The sequence below is a fragment of the Crinia signifera genome, chromosome 5 (genome assembly GCF_055691185.1).
Source record: "Crinia signifera chromosome 5, ASM5569118v1, whole genome shotgun sequence".
NCBI classification, from domain to species: Eukaryota; Metazoa; Chordata; class Amphibia; order Anura; family Myobatrachidae; genus Crinia; species Crinia signifera.
The window spans coordinates 137,529,334-137,550,811 of record NC_139221.1 but is presented as its reverse complement, the minus strand read 5'-3'; the positions used below and the strand labels follow the sequence as shown (position 1 = coordinate 137,550,811).

General features: G+C 42.6%; 1 protein-coding gene across 1 annotated transcript in view; it reads right to left on the bottom strand.

The window, feature by feature from the left end:
- The window catches only part of LOC146080611 (cadherin-9-like), a 266,660-nt gene that overhangs the window by 144,178 nt on the left and 101,004 nt on the right, over window positions 1-21,478 (bottom strand). The window contains exon 3 of the mRNA XM_083188082.1: window positions 16,247-16,541. Coding sequence (XP_083044208.1) covers window positions 16,247-16,541 — 295 coding nt within the window. The remainder of the gene's footprint in view (window positions 1-16,246; window positions 16,542-21,478) is intronic.

Below are 21,478 nucleotides of genomic sequence, written 5' to 3'. Positions count from 1 at the left end.
AAAAAATAGAAAAACTATTTTGTATTTCTGTGGAACTATGAGTCCCAGCAAGCCTGCACCACATGCAGGGACTTGGAGAATCAAAAGTCCGAGCATTTGGGACAATAAAGTGCCCACTGGGACTTGTAGTCCCACAGTAGCACAAATAGTTAAATAAATACACACACACTTAAAGTAAAACTTTATTTCACACGGAGCCCATTCATCCAATATTCACCTGCAGATGGAGGCGGGCTTGTCTTTGCAGGGGATGGAGGCAGAATCGCCAGCTGCCATCCCCTGCCATCCGCCATCTGTATCTGCGAAAGGGGACATGCACGCACGAGATGCGCGCGCGTCCCCTTCCGATGACGCATCCCCTGCTTGCCCTGGGTCCCCGCCGGTTGGACGGCGGTCACCCGGGGTCCCCACCGCCTCCCCGCACACCCCCCTAACCCTGTCCGTCTCCCTGAAGCGGACACGGACAGGGTTCCCGTCGCCCTGCTGCCCGGAAACTGAGACGCATGTGCGCGTGAGACGCGCGCGCTTTTCAGTCAGATGGATCACAAGCGGAGACAGTCTGGCGATTCGCCAGCAAGAGGGAGCCCAGCTCTATCTGTGTTATGATAGAAGATCGGTCCCCTTGATTTGTAGAATCCACTGGGGTACTTGTGGGTAGAAAACATACTCACCAGTCCTCTTCAGCGCTTCTCCGGGAGCCCTGCACCTCTCTAACCATGCTAAGGTCTTCTGTTTACATCTGGGGCTCCGCCCCCAGACCAGGACATAGGCCCGCCCACCAGCCAATGATGGTCCGGCATGGGGGTTTTCCCGGACCATCATTGGCTGGTGGGTGGGCCTAAGTCCTGGTCTGGGGGCGGAGCCCCACATGTAATCAGAAGACCGGACCGTGGGAAGGGTGCTGCAGGGCTCCCGGAGAAGCGCTGAAGACGGCTGTTGAGTATGTTTTCTATCTGTGCATGGTTCTGTCAAATTCGCCAGCCAGAATCTGGTCTAATTTTATTGTGATTTTTGGTAACCTTTACCAAAAATCGCACCCTATTACATGTGCGAGTTAGATACTTTCCAATGGGAAAACATCTGGATGCGAATTGAAGTGTGACTAAATATCGCCACTTCAAAATGTGTGATTTTGCGGCAAAAAGTAAGATTTTTTTGAAAAACGTCCAAATTTGTCCGTTTTTACCCAAAAATCGCACGTCTTAAATATCCCACCCTATTACATTTCGCCCCAGTGTGTTAAATTAAATTGTGCACCCCACTGCTGTCACCTGCTCCTAAATTGGGGTGCGGATTGCTATATATATACAGAACTTGAAGATTGGGTACTCTTTACCTAGAACAGCGCCACGATTTTGATCTTGGGCATCGTAAGGTAAAAAATCACGTCGGTCGCATCGCATGCGACCAAAAAATCGCATGCGATGCGACCGTCACGATTACCGCGATTTCCCATAGGGAAAAATGTTAAATGTCCCAATTGACCCGATTTTACATAGGGAACAATGTTAAATGGCCCACAGAGGCCAAAAAGGCACCCTGAAGTGTGAAATGGCCCCCCAATTGTTAACGCCACCCCACGATCAACGTCAACCCGAAGCGTGGCGAGCGACCTTTTCATACCCCCACTATCCACGTCGGCGTGGAGTTGAAAATAGAAAGTGTGGCGAGCGCAGCGAGCCACCGAGCCCGAAGCTTGGCGAGCGGACGCGGACACCTGTGAAGCCCGCAAGGGGACGCGGATACCTGTGAAGGTATCCGCGTCCGCTCACCACGCTTCGAGCACGGTGGCTCGCTGCGCTCGCCACACTTTCTATTCTCAACTCCACGCTGACGTGGATAGTGGGGGTATGAAAAGGTTGCGGGCTCGCTGCACTCGCCACGCTTCAGGTTGAAGTTGATCGTGGGGTGGCGTTAACAATTGTGGGGCCATTTCACACTTCAGGGTGCCTATTTGGCCTCTGTGGGCAATTTAACATTGTTCCCTATGTAAAATCGGGTCAATGGGGACATTTAACATTGTTCCCTATGGGAAATCGCGGTAATCGCGTCGGTCGCATCGCATGTGATTTTTTTGGTCGCATGCGATGCGACCGACGCGATTTACATTTTAACATGTACAGTATTTCTATGTTAAATTGCGGGCATCGCATCGGTCGCATCGCATGCCATTATAATGCCCGCGATGGGCGCCCTTCTAGGTAAAGAGTACCGAAGATTGAATAGAAACCCCAATCTCCATATGATGTTTTGTTTTGTCAAATAATATTGTCAAATTTGAAGTTTAACAATAAATAACCTTTAAAATGTAATATAAGCGGACTGTATGGACTGTACAGAAATTTAGACCTTGCCTTAAAAAAATAACGCAATAATAACATACATCTCTTAGTATATCCAGCGAAATCATATTGTGAAGACAAAGTGCCAATGAGATTTACCTAGTGTTATTAAAATATAGGGAGGTGAAGAGAAGGTAAAAAAAAAATAGTATAAAGCAGTTAAGATAAAAATTATTGTGGAATGTACTTTCTTGTAAAATTGTTGTTGTTTATCCAACTAGCATTAAAAAGTCCTGATTACTTTGCAATGCCTAAATTGTACTTATTCCACTCACATACAATAACATACTATATAATACAAAAATACTTTAAGTGGCACTTTTATTTTAAATACGTTGCCTTAGAATTATATATTTTTTTACAGTAGATAGCTCTGTATTTTAGTAATGATTGAATATGTACAAAATAAATGTACTGTACAATGTACAGCATATGCACTTTCTGCAATTTCCTTTATAGCAAACTGCGTGACATTTAATACATGTAATAGTTAATGAAAACTAGCATAAAAAAATATTTAAAAAAACATGTTGTTATAACAAAAATATTGAACTGTTCTCATATGAAACAAGGAGTGTAATGAATAAGAGTTTTGAAATCAATAAAAAAAAAAAAAATTTAAGACAAAATAAATTATGAAGATTATTATCTGAAAACTATATAACAATGTTGTATTGGTTAATTTAGTTATGTGATATTGATTTAAGATCCATTTTTAGTTCAAGCAATTACATTAAGCATTTTTTTAGTACAATTTAATGCATTGACATAATAAGATATGCTACATACTGTAGATCAATGTGACAATGGATGCCCACACTGAGCAATATTTAATTTTGTTTTGGGGCATTTGTGGGATTAATCTTAACACAGCTGTCATTGTCAGAAGAAATTCTGCAGTTACTGGAAATGGTTCATAAATATGAAATGTAATGGAATACACAGAAAGATAATTTAGTAAGATTCCTTTTTGTTTATTTAAATACATTTACTACATGTCATTCCAAATATTAGAATACCATATATACTTGAGTATAAGCCTACTTTTTCAGAACATTTTTTATGCTGAAAAAGCCCCCCTCGGCTTATACTCGAGTGAGGGTCCCACTTGAGTCAATAAGTTTTCCCAGTTTTTTTTTGTTGTAAAATTAGGTGCCTCGGCTTATATTCGGGTCGACTTATACTCGAGTATATACGGTAATTCATAAATATTATCGGTACTTGTGTAGTTTCACAGTGCCGTGCTATGCTACGTTGTCAGCGTAGGCAAAGCTACGTTGTCAGCGTAAGCCAATGGCAGGCCAGCGTAGTCAGCGTAGTGTCCCCCGTCAGGCAGCATAGTCACTGTACTGTCTCCGCGAGTTGCAGCTCTTTCCCCAGCATCCCTGGCAAACCTAGTGATAGCCTCTCACTCTAACTGCGAGATCACCTACACTGGTGGATGCCGATAGAGAGGTGATCAAGCGGGCTGCGGTGGAGAGGCGCTCCATGTGCCTGGGACGCACGAGCATCTCATGCGCAAGTGCATCTCAGTAATTTGTGCGGCAGGGAACGGCAACCCTGCCCGTGTCTGCCTCAGGGAGACAGTTAGGGGTTCAGTAGCACATGCACAAAGGGGGGTGCAGGTGCTAGAGCATCGTATGCACAATAAAGGACACATTTGCCAGCGCTCCATGTTACTTACCAGCAAATGACTCCATTTCAAATCCCCACTATCCACGTCAGCTCGGCGAGGGGACGTGGTACGCGTCCTCCCAACGTGTTCATACCCCCAATATACATGTCGGCGTGGAGTTGATTTTATAAAGCATGGAGAGGGCAGTGAGCCCGCAAGGGGATGAGGAAAATGAGCACGAAGCATGGCGAGCGGAATACATGTCAAGTAATCCACCGCGCTCACCCTGCTTTGGGCTCGGTGGCAAGCTGCGCTTGCAACACTTTATAAAATCAACCCACGTCGAAATGGATAGTGGGGGGTATGAACAGGTCGGAATCCGCTCGCCATGCTTCGGGCTGGTGTGAATAGTGGGGGTGTTTCAGGAACACATTCACACCTGTCATGTGTGACTCAACGCTGACTGACAGAGGTAACTGCATAACGCTGACTGACTAAGTCAACTGCATAAGCTCTGGTTAGGCACAAATATACACACTGATGCTGATTATGCTATCTATGCTGGCTGTGGGAACACAACGCTGATGCTGACAGGGACGTTGACTACACTGACAACACTGGCTGTGGGAACATGACGCTGGTGCTGACAGGGACACAACGCTGACTACGTAAGTGGCGCCGTGAAACTACAACAGTACCCAGGGCAGTCAAGAGGAATTCCAGGCCCCGGTAAAATTGGGGGGGGGGGGGTCTGGCCTAAGTGTAGGAGGTGTGGCCACCTCCTGTGCTTAGGCCATGCCCCCAAAATGTTTAGAGAGGGTGAAAGAAAACTCTAAACTCAGCAGCAGCAGCACACACCTACAGCATGTGCTGTGCTGACAGCAGGCTCAGCATGAGTTCTCACGCTGTCTGTGAGAAACACATGCTGAGCCTGCTGTCAGCACAGCACATGCTGTATGTGTGCTGCTGCTGATACCAGGAGGGACGGAGGGGGAAGGGGGGGTCAGACCAGGGCAACTACCGGGCCCCTCCAGCAAGCCTGGGCCTGGGTAATTAGTACCTGCTAGCCCCCCTCTCGGCTGCCCTGACAGTACCATATTATCTATCTGTCTGTCTGTCTGTCTATCTAGAGGTATGCAAGCTTACATGTTTATATCAAAACATGGGCAAAAATCTCCATTCTACTGTTAATGATATGGTGAAAGGATGACTTGCTTCAGTGATTACTTTAGGAGGTTAGCACCCCCAAATGATGCACATAAAAGATGGCAGCATGTTTTCTGTATCCTCAAGACATTAAGTACTGTATAGTGCCGAAACATGCATTTTACAGCGAGTGTTTCATTTATATATATATATACAGTGCTCATAAGTTTACATACCCTAGCAGAATTTGTGATTTTCTGGCCATTTGTCAGAGAATATGAATGATAACTCACAAACTTTTATTTCACTCATGGTTAGTGGCTGGGTGAAGCCATTTATTGTCAAACAACTGTGTTTATCGTAATGAAAACAGAAACTACAAATGACCCTGATCAAAAGTTTACATACCCTGGAGATTTTGGCCTGATAACATGCACACAAGTTGACACAAATGTGTTTGAATGGCTACTAAAGGTAACCATCCTCACCTGTGATCTGTTTGCTTGTAATCAGTGTGTGTGTGTGTGTGTATAAAAGGTCAGTGAGTTTCTGGTCTCCTGAAAGACCCTTGCATCTTTCATCCAGTGCTGCACTGACATGTCTGGATTCTGAGTCATGGGGAAAGTAAAATAATTGTCAAAGGATCTACGGGAAAAGGTAATTTGTATAAAACAGTAAAGGGATATAAAAATACATCCAAGCAATTGAGAATGCCAATCAGCAGTGTTCAAACTGTGATTAAGAAGTGGAAATGAGGGATTCTGTGGAAACCAAATCACTGTCAGGTAGACCAACCAAATTTCAGCTACAACTGCCAGGAAAATTGTTCGGGATGCAAAGAAAATCCACAAATAACTTCATCTGAAATACAGGACTCTCTGAAAAAAAGTGGTGTGGTTGTTTCAAGATGCACAATAAGGAGGCATTTGAAGAAAAATGGGCTCCATAGTCAAGTCGCCAGAAAAAAAGCCATTACTATGCAAATGCCACAAAGCATCCCGATTACAATACTCCAAACAGCACAGAGACAAGCCTCAAAACTTCTGGAACAAAGTCATGTGGAGTGATGAGATCAAAATGTAACTTTTTGGCCACAACCATAAACGTTACATTTGGAGATGAGTCAACAAGGCCTATGATGAAAGGTACACCATTTATACTGTGAAACACAGAGGTGGATCATGTTTTGGGGATGTGTGAGCTACAAAAGCACTTGAAACTTTGTCAAAATTTATGGCAAGATGAATGCAGCATGTTATCAGAATATACTGGAAGAAAATTTGCACTCATCAGCCCTGAAGCTGGGCATGCCATTTGCCCAGGCCTCACAGGTATCATCCAGTTGTGCCAAAATATATCCACAATAGGAATTTCCACAGAGCGCACTCACCAGACTCTTTGCAGTTAAAACTTCAAAACTTTAATTCTCCGGTTTAAAATCAGACATGATAGTCGACGTTTCAGGTCATAGCATGACCCTTTTTCAAAACATGGAGTTGTAAGTAGTGTGCCAGAGCCAGCACGCCAGCATTAACATACTTGCATGCGTTCCATCATGGCAGAAGTCTGTACACTTCCTGTCACAGTTTTGCCGTATTGCCGTCCAGGCAGCATGTGTTCCACTCGGCCGGAAGGACCTATGTTTCCTATGCACTTGGCAACTCTCTGCAGCATCACCGTGGGCGTCAGATTGCACACGTCTTTTGGCATTATTAATTAGTTCCACAGGATCGGACATAACAGTTCTTCCCTGCGTTCCAGCATTAAAACGGCTTAATAATTTATATAGGAAATATATAAAAGCAAGTGTGCATATTATGAAGGTTATTCCTACGGGTCCTTGCTCCCAATATTATTATACTAAAAACATATATTAAAAAAAGGTGTTTTAGCCCACTAATGAAGAGGTTGCCCACAGATGGCAAACTCTCCCTAGGGGCATTACACCCTGTTATCCAGCGTTTCTGTTTAGAAATCTATCCAAGTACCTATGACAAATAGATAATACCAAATAAAATAAAATAGAAAAATCAGGAAAAATCCAAACATATATAAATGTACAACTAATCAATAAAAATTTAATAAAATATACTATTTATTCATGATGTCCCGCACTATGGACATGGCAGATAAGGGGTCAAGTTTAATTGTCAATGAACATTGACAATGTGTTTTTTTTTCTCCATTAGGCCTCTCGGTGACACAGTGTCCAGATGGTGGATCCAAAAAGCTTCTTTTTTAAGGAGTGTCAATCCTCAGTCACCTCCCCTAGGATGGGGGACAATCCAGTCAATCACCATATATCTGAGGCTTGAAACCTGGTGTCTCTCCTTTAAAAAAGGAGCTGCCACGGGTTTATCTGTGTTTCCTGTTATTAGAGCCGCAGAGTTCTTATGTTTTTTCCCACATACATTAGCCCACATGGGCAAGTTAGATAATATACTATGTGGTCCAATTGGCAGTGGAGTTTGTGGTGTAGATGGATGTTTCTCCCACTGTATATATATTGCGCTGTATTGTCCGGCACTCCTTGCAATCCTGAGTGTAACTGCCCGGGTGCCCTCCTTTGTGGATGACTCCACCAAATATGTGCAGGAAAAGATAGGCGTCACTCCGGGACTTTTGCAAAACAGTGAATTTAATGTGAAACGGCCAACGTCGTTTCGGGCAATGCCCATCATCAGAACCAACACAAACCGGTTTGTATTGGGCCTGATGATGGGCATTGTCCGAAACGACAAAAAAAGGGGGGTTATACAGCGCTGGGTTTTTCTGAATGATGACGATTAGACACTTGGTTTATGAAAATACAAAATACATTTATTGTACAGTATAACAATGAAGAGAGTACTCTCTAAGAAAAAAATTCATATATTAAAAAATTGCGCAATGTATTAAAAAATGGGGCAGGGGTAAAGAAGATGAAAAATGGGATTATTGCTTGCACTAAGCTCCAAAAAAAATGATGAAGACAGTTCGTATGCCAATATATGGTTATAGTTACCACCGATGGATTGGGAAGTATCAGGATCTCATCTGGGAACCTGAGACTGTACCGGTTAATTCCCAGCTAGTGGGTCCAACTGCCTCCAGATGTTGATTGAACAGGAATGGTGGGTGGGAGATGGAATGGCCACCGCCGTGAATCTCTGTCCGGGAGGTGTGGACCTGGTTCTCCGATGGAAATGAGGCAGGAGTGGTGGTGAAAGATGGTATAGCGCCACTGTGGATCACTGCCCAGGGAGAAGGGGGCTGACCGCCCAAGATGGTGTTAGCTGGTCCGGAATCGGTTTGTTGTGCTGGAGCCTGGTGCAAGGTGGTTCAGGCTATTGGGTTGTCCAAGTCAAGGAATAAACTTGGATGGATCTCAGGATCTTGGATGTGGCTTGGCTCAACGCGTTTCGACGTTCAGGACGTCTTCATCAGGAGCAATGGTTTGTATTGGGCCTGATGATGGGCATTGTCCGAAACGACGTTGGCCGTTTCACATTAAATTTACCATTTTGCAAAAGTCCTGGAGTGATGCCTATCTTTTCCTGCACATATACATAGTTCCAAACGGCCAGCACCCTCCATCCATACAGCACAGCTACCGCGGTGCACAAGCCAATATATGTATGCAAATGTCCCCACAAGGCTGGGGCCATCAGATTGTTATGACAATCTACAAAAAAAGACAGACTGCAATACTTTATTGCGAGCTAAAAGTTTCCATCCAAGCAACACTACAGTATATCCAGTCTCCCATACTCTCAATTCTTGGAGGATTGTTAGTAAGTCAACTGAATTACTGTAGATAGAGTTTTGGATGAGATGTCTACTAACTTTTTGGAGAGAGGCTTCTTGGAAAGTACTATTCGGATAGCGAGAGATAAAGTAGCATTAATAACAAGAATTTATGATCACACAAAATAAACTTTGGCCCATTATTCAAACAGACAAAGGGTGACATTCTATGAGTAGCGGTAAAAACCGCATGTTTTTTACCGCACCTAATCGCACTTTTGAAAATCGCAAGATTGGGCCGTTTTTCGCATATTTAATGAGATGCGAAAAATGGCCCAAATAGTGCGAATAGGTGCGATTTGATGCGATTTCTTTAGTCCTGAAAATGTGCGATTTTCAGGTCTGAAAATCGCACATTTGCAGGAAATCGCACTTTTAAAAAAAAAAATGCGCGGGGTCACCCCGCCAGAGCATAACCTGCCCCGGGCTCATTGAGCCGGTGCTGGTGACATAAAATCACGGTCCCCGACAAATAGGGGTCCCCTTGATTTAATGAAACCAGCACCAGGCTCAAGGTCCGGCGCTGGGTCCCAAAATACGGGGGAAAAAATGACTAGGGGTCCCCCGCATTTCAAGAACCAGCACCAGACCCAACCAGCCAGCAGGGTAATGCCACAGCCGGGGGACACTTATTATATAAGGTCCCGCGGCCAAAGCATTATCCCCCTGGCTGGTCAGCATGGGCAGGGGTCCTGGGGAAGTGGGGACCCCCCAAAGAAGGGGTCCCCCCCTCCAGGACCTACCAGCCCATGCTGAAAGTCCGGGGCTGTCCCCGATGCCCCTGGTCGGTGGGCATCGGGCTGATGAAAAGTTTAAAAAAAGAATAAAAACGATTGTCTTATACTGTAGAACTATGAGTCCCAGTAAGCCTACCCCGCATGCTGGGACTTGGAGAACCACAAGTTCCAGCATGCGAGGCATTAAAGGGCCCGCTGGCACTTGTAGTTCCACAGTACAAGAAATAGTTAAATAATACACACACTGACACCCAGAAAAATAAACGTTTAATACATCCACAGCCCACACATACTGATACTTACCTACCTTGAGCCCGTGGGTCGGTCCCTGGATCCGGGGTCCTGGCTCCAGGGCTAAAGAATCCGGTTCCGGGGCCTTGGTCCTGGTTCCGGGGCTGGTCCGGGGTCCGGGGCTCCAGGGCTGAAGAGTCCGGTTTCGGGGCCTTGGTCCTGGTTCCGGGGCTGGTCCAGGGTCCGGGGCTCCTGGGCTGAAGAGTCCAGTTCCGGGGCCTTGGACCTGGTTCCGGGGCTGGTCCGGGGCTCCTGGGCTGAAGATTCTGGGGTCCTGGATCCGTAGTAATCCTAAGGGGTACCTGAGGAAGGATATCCTACTCACCTGGTACCCGTCTGGAGCTGAAGATGCCAGGGTCGTCGCCGGAATCTTCAGCCCAGGAGCCCCGGACCCCGGACCAGCCCCGGAACCAGGACCAAGGCCCCGGACTCTTCACCCCTTGAGCCCCGGACCCCGGACTAGCCCCGGAACCAGGACCAAGGCCCCGGAACCGGACTCTTCAGCCCTGGAGCCAGGACCCCGGATCCAGGGACCAACCCACGGGCTCAAGGTAGGTAAGTATCAGTATGTGTGGGCTGTGGATGTATTAAACGTTTATTTTTCTGGGTGTCAGTGTGTGTTTTATTTCACTATTTCTTGTACTGTGGAACTATAAGTGCCAGCGGGCCCTTTAATGCCCCGCATGCTGGGACTTGTGGTTCTCCAAGTCCCAGCATGCGGGGTAGGCTTGCTGGGACTCATAGTTCTACAGTATAAGACAATACATTAGTTTTTAATTTTTTTTTTACACTTTTCATCATGCCCACCGCCCAGGGGCATCGGGGACAGCCCCGGACTTTCAGCATGGGCTGGTAAGTCCTGGAGGGGGGGACCCCTTCTTTGGGGGGGTCCCCACTTCCCCAGGACCCCTGCTCATGCTGACCAGCCAGGGGGATAATGCTTTGGCCGCGGGACCTAATATAATAAGTATCCCCCAGCTGTGGCATTACCCTGCTGGCTGGTTGGGTCTGGTGCTGGTTCTTGAAATGCGGGGGACCCCTAGTTATTTTGTCCCCCGTATTTTGGAACCCAGCGCCGGACCTTGAGCCTGGTGATGGTTTCATTAAATCAAGGGGACCCCTATTTGTCGGGGACCGTGATTTTATGTCACCAGCACCGGCTCAATGAGCCCGGGGCAGGTTATGCTCTGGCGGGGTACCCCGCGCATTTTTTTTTTAAACTGTTTACCACTTTTTTTCCACCAGAACCCTGCACAGATCTCAATGATCTGTGCAGGGTTCTGGCTAATTCGCCCATCAGAACCTGGTCTGATTTTTGGGCGAATTTTAGACACATTTATACAAATCGCATACCATTAAATATGCGATTTGTATACTTTTCAATGTGAAAACATCTGGATGCGATGTGCTGCGAGAAACAGCCATCGCATTTCCAGAATGTCCAATTTGTTGGCCAAAATCACACTTTTTTCACATTTTCGCAGCTCATTAAATATGCGAAAATGGAAAAACATGCGATTTCGGCCGTTTTTGCGAGAAAAAAAAAAATCGCAAAAAAAAAATATCTCATCCCATAGAATGTCACCCAAAGAGTTCAAAATGTTAAAACATACCAAAATAGTAACCAGTTACAAGAGAGGGAGAAATCTCCATGATTGGCTCGTTAAATCACCTCTATGGTTCAATATAATCCCTTTATTAAAAACAAGAGTCCAGGATGTTTTAAGTGTACAGGCTGTACAACGTGCTTGCACATGATTGCTACAAAATGTTTTTTTTTCACCCACATAATGGTAAAAAATATGTCATTAGATTCCCATTGGGCTGTAATAGCTCATATGTTGTATATATTGTAAAATAAAATATCCTTGCGGACTATGCTACGGGAGGAAAACCATTCGAGCATTCAAGGAACGAATGGCTTTATACTGTACTTCGATCCGATGGGCTCTCAGTGGTAAACCATCGGAACAACCCCTAGCGAGACACTTCTTTGAAGCTAAGCATAGCTTAGCCTGCTTCAGACATGTCATTATTGACCACGTCCCACTGAGTAACAGACAATGTGATAGGCATAAAAATTACTTTGTCTTGAATCTAAGTGGTTCCATATACTGGATACTGTTAAACCGAGAGGTCTAAATGACTATCTTAATTTGAATATTTTTTCTGTCCTGAACATTTTTCTGTCCTAATGCCCACATTACTAATGCAATATCTATTTAAACTTGAAACTACCATTGCCTGATAGGCTAGTTAAAATGACCGTTTGTGGTGTTTAAATTGGATATTAAGGACTGATTGTCTTGATATTGCTATATGCATGTTTTGAATGTAAATAAGTGATTTTATTCATGACTTTGTAATATATTGTATATAATTATGTAATTTTGATATATTTGTTTATTTGATAGCATGGAATTGGTATTGCAATGGAGGCTGGTTACCATGGTGACCGAAACACAAAGCGTTACCCGGAAGTGACAAAGGGGTTTACCCGGAAGTCGCCAGGCTAACGGCCGATGGAAGCCAGGAGCAGCTCTCCGTTGGATAATCACTGTATGTCTCTGTCATATAAGGTGAGCACATTATTGTTTGTATTTGTCATTCTGTCTGCATATTGCCTAAAGAAGGGATTAAACTCCCGAAAGCTTGTACATTTAGCTTGAAGTATGCTTTCTTAAAACCGTTGGGTGCCGCCTTGTGGGGAAATTTGCATACGTACATCGGCTTGTGCACCGCAGTAGATTTGCTGTATGGATGGTGGGTGCTGGCTTTTGGAACTATATATATACATGGGCTTATAACCTTTGCTGGTTGTGGACCCTGGCCTTTTGCACCTCCGCTTGCTGACATTATTTGACACTGACTCTCATTATTTACCACTCTGGATACCATCTTGTCTGCTCTGATTATAGAGCAGTTCTAGGGTTTTTATACACCCTATAATTGCTCTATAATCAGAGTGCATTTGGACGTGATTACATCTAAGTCTTTTCCTGTGGCACTATAAGTGATCTGCAGCCTCAACTAATCATATATTTCATCTATTTGTGCTATACCCTGGATATTGCTATATGTGATTAACGCCGGAGAGATAAAATATTAATATGGAAGAAGCTGCTGGCTTTAATTGGCTGGATGTTCCTACAGGAGAAACTTTGTGCCTCTCTGAAAGTGAGACAGAGGCTATTTTGTTCAAAGAAAGATTCTTTGATACAGTAGGATTTCTCGCAGCTGATGAAACATTCACCTAAGACTGAAGAAAAAATAAGTTGACTATCTGCTCCACGGCGTTACAGGTATAGGTAAATCCCACGTGAATTTAGAGTAAAAAATTCACCTACTATAGGCAGATTCAATTTTGACGTAAATGGATTGTGGTCTGCAACAAGTGCTCACTGGATTTGTTGATGTTGGTCATTGAGGAGGTGTCTAGAGAGCTGGATAATGTCCATCAAAAATTCACAGAATGCGAGCAAACTCAGAGTTCCAATTTGTTACACGATCCTACTCAGGATTGGTTTGAGAAATTAAATTTACAAATTGCAGCATACAAGAAAGAACTCATTGGGTGGTATTCAATGAGAATACCTGCGAGGTGCAGCGAATCCTTTTTAGGATTCGCTGCACATTCGCCACGTTCCGGAGCCGGCGGGCTCCGGTATTCAACGTGTCAGGGGCTCGCTGCCCCTGACTGGCGAATATGAGCTCCTGCTGCGATTGCCGCAGGGAGCCTGAGGACGGTGCCAGGCAGAGAGATGGTAGTCTCTCTGCCTGCCCCAGAACTTTGTGGGGGGTAGGTGGGCTCCCCGGGTGCCAGGCAGCACAGGCTGCCCCCCGGGGGTGCCAGCAGGGGAGCGTATATTCACTACACCCGATCATAACGATAGGGTGCAGTGAATATATGAATATGTAATGAACGGCTCGGCTCCGGCGCCCCCTGCTGGCTGCTGTGTAAAAAAAAATATATATATATATTTTTTTTTTATTAAATATATATTCATGTGCTTACAGCACATAAATAAAAATAGCATGCCCCTCCTCAGAATAAAATTCCTGATTTTTTTACACCAAATGTAAAAAACAAAACCCTTTATTTTAAAAGTTCACCTTCCACTTCACCATAAAAAGATAGCGATTGCTACTCGGTGAATCATGGTGAAAAAAACCTTGAAATGTATTCGCCATGTGGTCATTGAATAGGGTGATTCACCGTTTTAGTCAGAAATTCGCCAAACAGCACAAATTCGCCATAAAAACATGGCGAATCAGGCTCATTGAATACCGCCCATTGAGTTTAAAATGAAAAGTATGAAACATGAATAAAGACTATTCAGAGCATTAAGTGTATAGGTGGCTCTCTGGGACAAATGAGAGAAATCCCAGGGGAAGCTTTCAAAAATACAAATCCCAAAGGGGTAATGTCAATAAACCCCAAATTAAATGATTTAACATCTTCCTTTAGGGGTGACGACTCGCAAGGCAGAGGACGGGGTACAAGCGTATCAGAAGGGGTGGGCGATCCCGCCACCAAACCAAAACAAAGCAAACCAGAGGCAAAAGGAAAAAGAGCTTGTCTACAATCTTTCAGATCGTATATTGTCTGAGAATGAAATTAAGGTTCTATGTAAAGGACTAACTTGCTTGCACATGATTGCTACAAAATGTTTTTTTCACCCACATAATGGTAAAAAATAGGCCATAAGATTCCCATTGGGTTGTAATAGCTCATATGTTCGGCTCCAGATAATCAAGGTAAAAAAATGTTAATACAAATCACACACACAGTAAAAATCTACAGACAATGGCTTGGCAGGACTGGAAGAAACACGGGTGCAGCTTCAGAGATGTTCCGCCAACGGACGCTGCAGATGTCAATAAGCAAAGCAAGCCACTCACCGGTTTCAAGTATGTTGCATTATTAATTTATGTCTTGATAAAGGGCTACTCGCCCGAAACGTTGATTCACACTTGCCAGTATCTTATAATTTATTTACCTGTTAACTGCCGCTGTGCAGTTTTGAAAATTTGTGCCCTCTGGCTTTGCTTCCTACATTTTCCGATTGGATTGGAGGGACACCTAAGTAATTGCTGGTAAATCGCATAAGTGCCGGGAGCAGGGCCGGTGCAAGGCACCGGAGCGCCCCAGGCAAGTCGGGGTGGGGGCGCCCTGGTGCCGGGGGGGGAGGTGGTGGTGGTACCTGTGTAAAAAACTTGCGGCGCCAGCTTCCCTGCAGTGCAGGAGCGGGCCGGGGTGTCCGTGCCGCAGGGGTACCTGCGGCGCTGTCATTGTGTATAAAGCTGGCGGCGGCCGGCGGGGTCCCTGGAGTGAATAGAAAATAACTAGCGCTATGCGCGTGGCGGCGCGGGAAGCGTTAGTTATTTTCTGTTCACTGCAGGGACCCTGCCGGCTGCCGCCAGCTTTATACACAATGACAGCGCGGCAGGTACCCCCGTGGCACGGACACCCCGGCCCGCTACTGCACTGCAGGGAAGCCGGTGTTCGCAAGTTTTTTACACAGTTCCCTAACCCTCCATGCTGGGGGTGAGGGGCGATCTGCCACCCTCCAGGTGCCGGCGCCCTAGGCAAATGCCTAGAGCTGCCAAGTGGTGGCACCGGCCCTGGCCGGGAGCCTTCCATTGAACCTTCCATTGCATATATATATATATATATATATATATATATATATATACACACACACACACACACACACACACACACAGTTTTTGATATTGCACAATGCTCATTGTACATAAATTATCACAAAATCCATAGTCTTACTCCGAAATATGTTCAAATTATATGTAAGAGGTACTTAGTGATTCCTGTTCTTAGAAACATTACTACCATTTTAAATTTTATTTTGTTTAATTGCATTCATTTAAAAAGTGGCTTCTTTAGTCATTTGAAACATTTGTAGCTCAATGTACAGTACATATAAAGTAACAAATCTAAAGACATCTCTAATCTTAACAGTTACAGTCAGGGGATTTTAACAGATCAGGGGGCACATCCGCAGTCTCTGGGTGGGTCCCTACTCTTCAGGGCAAAGTAAACTCTGGCATTGTACCAGAGCCTACTGTGCATATGCAGGTCTCTGGAAACATGGTGTCCGCAATGTGCCCAATACAAAATCTGTGACTGCCATTTTGCCAGCAATTTCTTTGGCAAGACTGCAGCTCTGGTGCAGGACTCTGAAAGCTATGTAATAATGCATGGGTGCAGTGTGTGCAGTGTTGGCCCCAAAGACCCAGGACCTGTGTGCAAAAGGTGGTGTAGTTAGTGTTTTGCACAACAGTATTGACAGATTGGTCATTTTACTCACCAACTTCTGACATTTCAGGAATTGTAGCATTATAAATATCCTGGATAAACTTTGGTTCATTATCATTAATGTCGTGGATCTTTATAATAAATTGAGATTCGGGTTCAACTTGTCTTCCTGTTTTTTTGTCTATTGCTTTGGCACGAAGAATGTAAGTAGCCTTTTCTTCTCTATCCAATCTCTTTGCAGCTATAATATCGCCAGTATTTTCATTTATAGTAAAGACGCTGCCAGCTCCGTCTCCTGATAAAATGTATTTTAAATTTCCATCTCCTTTATCTTGATCTGTATACAACTAGAGAAAGAAAACACACAAATAACAAAAAATAAGTATAAAGAATTTAAAAGTCTTAAGGCCACATGCTACAGAAATGTATACAGGTCGAGTATCCCGTATCCGAGTATCCGTTATCCGAATTATTCCGAAATACGGACATTCCAGAAAGTGAAAAAAATTATTTTTTTTGCTAAAAACTCACTGGGGACATTTGTAACAGCATCACTGGGGACATGATATGTAACTGGCACTATATATGTGCAAGACAATGATTGCTTGGCATTCAAATTCAGTGCTGAGATAGTACACACATTTAGTTTCACGTTTTGAAACCTTGTTTTTTGAACAATTAAAATATATTTGTGTGTATTTTATGTGGTAATAAAATATATTTGTGTGTATATTATGTGTTTATACAGCATACATGCAAGATACTTCAAAATACATCATTGAAATATTAAAATATTCCGAAATACGGAATAATCCGTTATCCAAAATTCTCCTGGTCCCGAGCATTTTGGATACGGGATACTCAACCTGTACTGCCAAATGTATGTTTAAAATTAAGAAAACACAGGTAGAGACAGTGAACTTTTAAAAAAAATGCATCTATATTTCTGCAAACGTATAAACAGATTTATAAAAAAGTTAATATAAAAAAATAAAATAGTACAAGCAGTTTAATATCACCTGTAGAGAAACAGCATTTATGGACTATAATTGACATTCAAATTAAGTAAAGTTATAAATACTATTCACTGCCTATTTAAAACACAGCATGTAATCATGCTTTCTTTATTTTTTTTTGCCTACTTGATAACTGCTTGACATTTTTTTAAAGGTACATACACCTAGTATGCTAGTTTTGATGTATATTTTAAAGTGATACGTTATTTTGCAACAGTTTAAAATGTATGTTGATATTGAGTAATGGTGGAGAGTTAGTTGTTGAGTTGCAGTTGGATGAGGTCTTATGTACAATTTTTGAAATGAACAAAAAGTCAAAAGTTCATATTATGTTCATAATATGTAATATGTAAATTTGAATACCCACCAGATAATTTGACACCACAATACAGTGAGCAGGTCTAGGGATATAGCTAGATATGTTATTTCACATGGCAAAGGTTTTTAGGGCCCCTAGTCATACCCAATGATGAGAAATGCATGTAACACATGAATCTTTGACAGGTTAAGCAAATCCCTCTCAGTTGAGACCCATATCGGCTACACTTCCTGCACCTACTGAATCATAACTGTGCCATTGCTGAGAAGAAAAAGTGGGCAGTTAGGAACACCAGATATAAGATTACAAGGATTTCACTTTTTTTCTGGAAATATTTGACTTGTTGAAGACTTCTGAAAACTTTTTTTTTTCTGAATATAATATTTTTTCTCTCTCAATGATTAATGTTTCCAGTGGTTCTGTAAGAATAAGTAAGAAAAGGTAATTGCCAAGTACTGTATATTGGCATATTTCATATCTGTTCCTGAAATCTAAGCCATGACTATATTTTATGTTTGTATTTCATTCAAAACTTTTTCTTCGGTTCAGGGTTGTCTTTTTATCAGAATTTGAGATTTTTATGTCTTGCATATACCATTCTTGGCTATGAAAACAGAGCTCGGAACTTTTGGGATCTTTTTATACTAGTCAAAAGTGAATGCTTAATCCTACTTAAATTTTAGAATCATACTCACATTGAGTAAATTAAAGAAATGCATACAAATAATCTGATATGAGTAAAATGATTGTATTCAGTATAACACACTGTGGGACAGATATACTAAGCATGGGGAAGAGATAAAGTGGAAGCTGATAATGCACTAGCCAATCAACGCCTAACCATCATTTTTCAAACATGGCTTATGTGTTCTATTTTATTTTTTCTTCAATTTCTCTCTAGATGAGGCTTAATACATCTGCCGCAGTGTTATGAACTTTACTTTTTTGTAATTTTATACTAGGTACTGTAACTTAATAGCATCTTGGTATATAATTTAGTTTTTGCTGATTGCCTTAATTGAGTGTGTGAGAACCCAGTTGCGGATGCCCAACACTCACTTTACCCTTATACAAACTAAGGCTTCACCGTTAACAGCCACATTTGTGAGGGCAAATTAGGTCCACCCCCACTCTAGTGCTGCCAGGTCTTACAAGGGACAAGGCTGCTGCAGGAGGATACACATTATAAGTAGAGGGTCTGGAAAGGACTGACCACACACACCCGTATGGAGAGTACAGCCCACAAATGCAACAATGCTTAGTTCTGACCAAGGATACTAGTCCCTAGAGATAGTGGGTGTAACAATACACAAGCTATAACCAAATAAAACAATACCCTCAGGGAGAGGCCACTGAACAGTTTCAGGTCCTCACTGAGGAATTCAACAATGCACTAAGATGTTAAACAGAATAAACCAGGGATAAGAGATCTAGGACTTATCTGGAATAGGTGAATGGAAAATGCAGCCAAAAATCTCCTGTAGCAAGCAGGGAACACACTGAACCAGTGTAGTAGGCAGGCAGCCAAGACGCTGGGAAAAGGCAGACAAGCTGGATCAAGACTGACATGCAGAATGCTACAACTGGCATCTGTGAGAAAGGCGAGCCGGGATTTATTCAAATCCCCCACAATCATCTGGTGTAAGGGACATCAGCCTCAGCCCTTGCCTGCGTCCCCCAAATTCTGATAAAAAGACAGCCCTGCTGCCGAACAGAAGGTGGAAATTCAGAGTTTTGCCTAGCAACATCCCCAAAGCTTCTGCTCTACTTGCCCAGCCAAAGCCGGAAGAAGATGGCGCCGCCGAGACTCCTGTGTGGCCATCTGCAAGGGACAAAGCCAGTAACCGGGGACGGCTGCCTCCTAACACTTCATAAAAAACTGTTCTTCAAAGCTATACCAAATTGCGTTTATCATCATTCTTGATCTAGATCATTTAAGTTAAAGGCTTTAAATGGAATCCAGAAGAAAACTTTGCAATTGTCAATTAGCCTAAGGCTAGTGAATATTTATTACTTACATTTTATAAATTATTAGAGATCATTTTTTATTTAATGCCCTAATTTGAGTCATAACAAATAAGATATCAATGCTCAACAGTGATCCATAGTAGTTACAGTTGATTTTTCTTTCTGTTTTCCCCTAGCAGCAAAGGCCAGGATGTAGCCACACACTACATAGATGATCCTGATGGACAAAAAATTTCCTGACCTGCCTAGTGTCTTAGCTATGTATCCTATAACAAACGCACTACAAGCAGCTACATAATCAAAATTGTACCAACATGGCCCAGTGAGTAAGTGAAAACATTGTTCAGAACCAAATAAAAAAAAAGTGTTTTGGTAAATGTAAATTGTTAAGAATTGTCAAAATTCCAATGCAAAACCTTCTAGGAATACCAGATGCTGTATGATTGAAAAATACAATTTCACATACATTTATAGAAATACACTGTCTACATTATTACAAGTCTGCATGTTCTTCCTTTAGTCAGTATAGACATAATTGTTTACATCTGTAATGCTCTAGTGATTAAGTTGCGGTACCATTTTAAATTACGTTGCGTGATCGATAAACTAACAGCACAACAAACTGGGTATTCCCATTCTCGTATGATCTTGGAAGCTAAGCAGTGCTGGGACTGGTCTGTACTTGGATAACAGACCTCCTAGAAATACCAGGTACTGTACTGTAGGATTGAAAATATTATACCTCATATGCATGTGTTAATATATATTTTAAGGCCTCTGTGTAAGTCCGTATTTAACATACTGTATACATAATGACTGTTTATTTTTCATGAGCAATTTCTAATAATACCCCCCTTCCTCCACATACTATGATATTTTCCTTTGAATTAATTTTGTATTATACACTGACAATTTTAGTTTTACACTCATTGTTTATGGGATCAATATGCCTACTCACTTTCCAAAGATGGCCAGGGGTTCTACAAACACTTTGAACCGTGTTCACAATCCTAAAGGTATGCTTCATAAAGATAGCCACCCTCTCTGAAGCTGCACCCACCAGCCACAAGACACATAAAACACATAACAGGAAGCTGACTTTCTGCATTTAGGACAGGAAGTTATTTTTTTTTTAACAAACACTGCATTTATATCTGACTTTTTTCTAGTTATTCCATAATTGAAAGTTGCTTTCTTTGTACCTACAGTATATGCTGTACGGTACTGTATCTGACTGACACCACTGTTTGTAAAATAGATTACATATGTTTCATTTCTAACAGGACATGATGTCATCCTCACTTACTCAATTGCTAGTTATGAATATTAGCTCTTTCCTCTAATGAATCAAAACCCTCTTGATGAAGTTCATTGGATGAAATTCATTGGACTTCCCCACACAATGCTTCACTTGAAAGATAAGAACCTTTTTATATATAATTTTTTATACTAACTTTCACTATATTCAGCCTTATTTCCAATAATTTACTACCTGCAGTTAGATTGTCACTGCTTATGTTTAATTCCTTTTATTGAATCTAAGGAATACTAATTGTGTCATTTTAAAGTACCTTTTTTTACTCCATATTATATTATTGCTTATTTAAATGAAACATACAGTATATTACATATGATCAACATATTTCCAAGTCCTATATTAATATATTTATGACATCTGAGGTTGCTATATTCACTTGCTTTTTTTTACCAATTGTTTACTTAGACGATTCACCACTACTGTCCATTAGAGGTGAGTTGATGCCCACCATAACTTTAGGGAGTGTCATCTAAAGACTAAGGAGTTACAAAGATTATGTGTAAGAGACTATATGTTATGAGTTTGGGTGTGAACCCACAGCTGTGACCACATTTTAGGATGGTCACAGCAAACCCTACTCTGCCTCTGTTGACCTCTCCTGAAGGATGGCTGTAGGAAGTATTTGTTAAAAATAAGGACTTCACCTTTAATAGCCATGTTTGT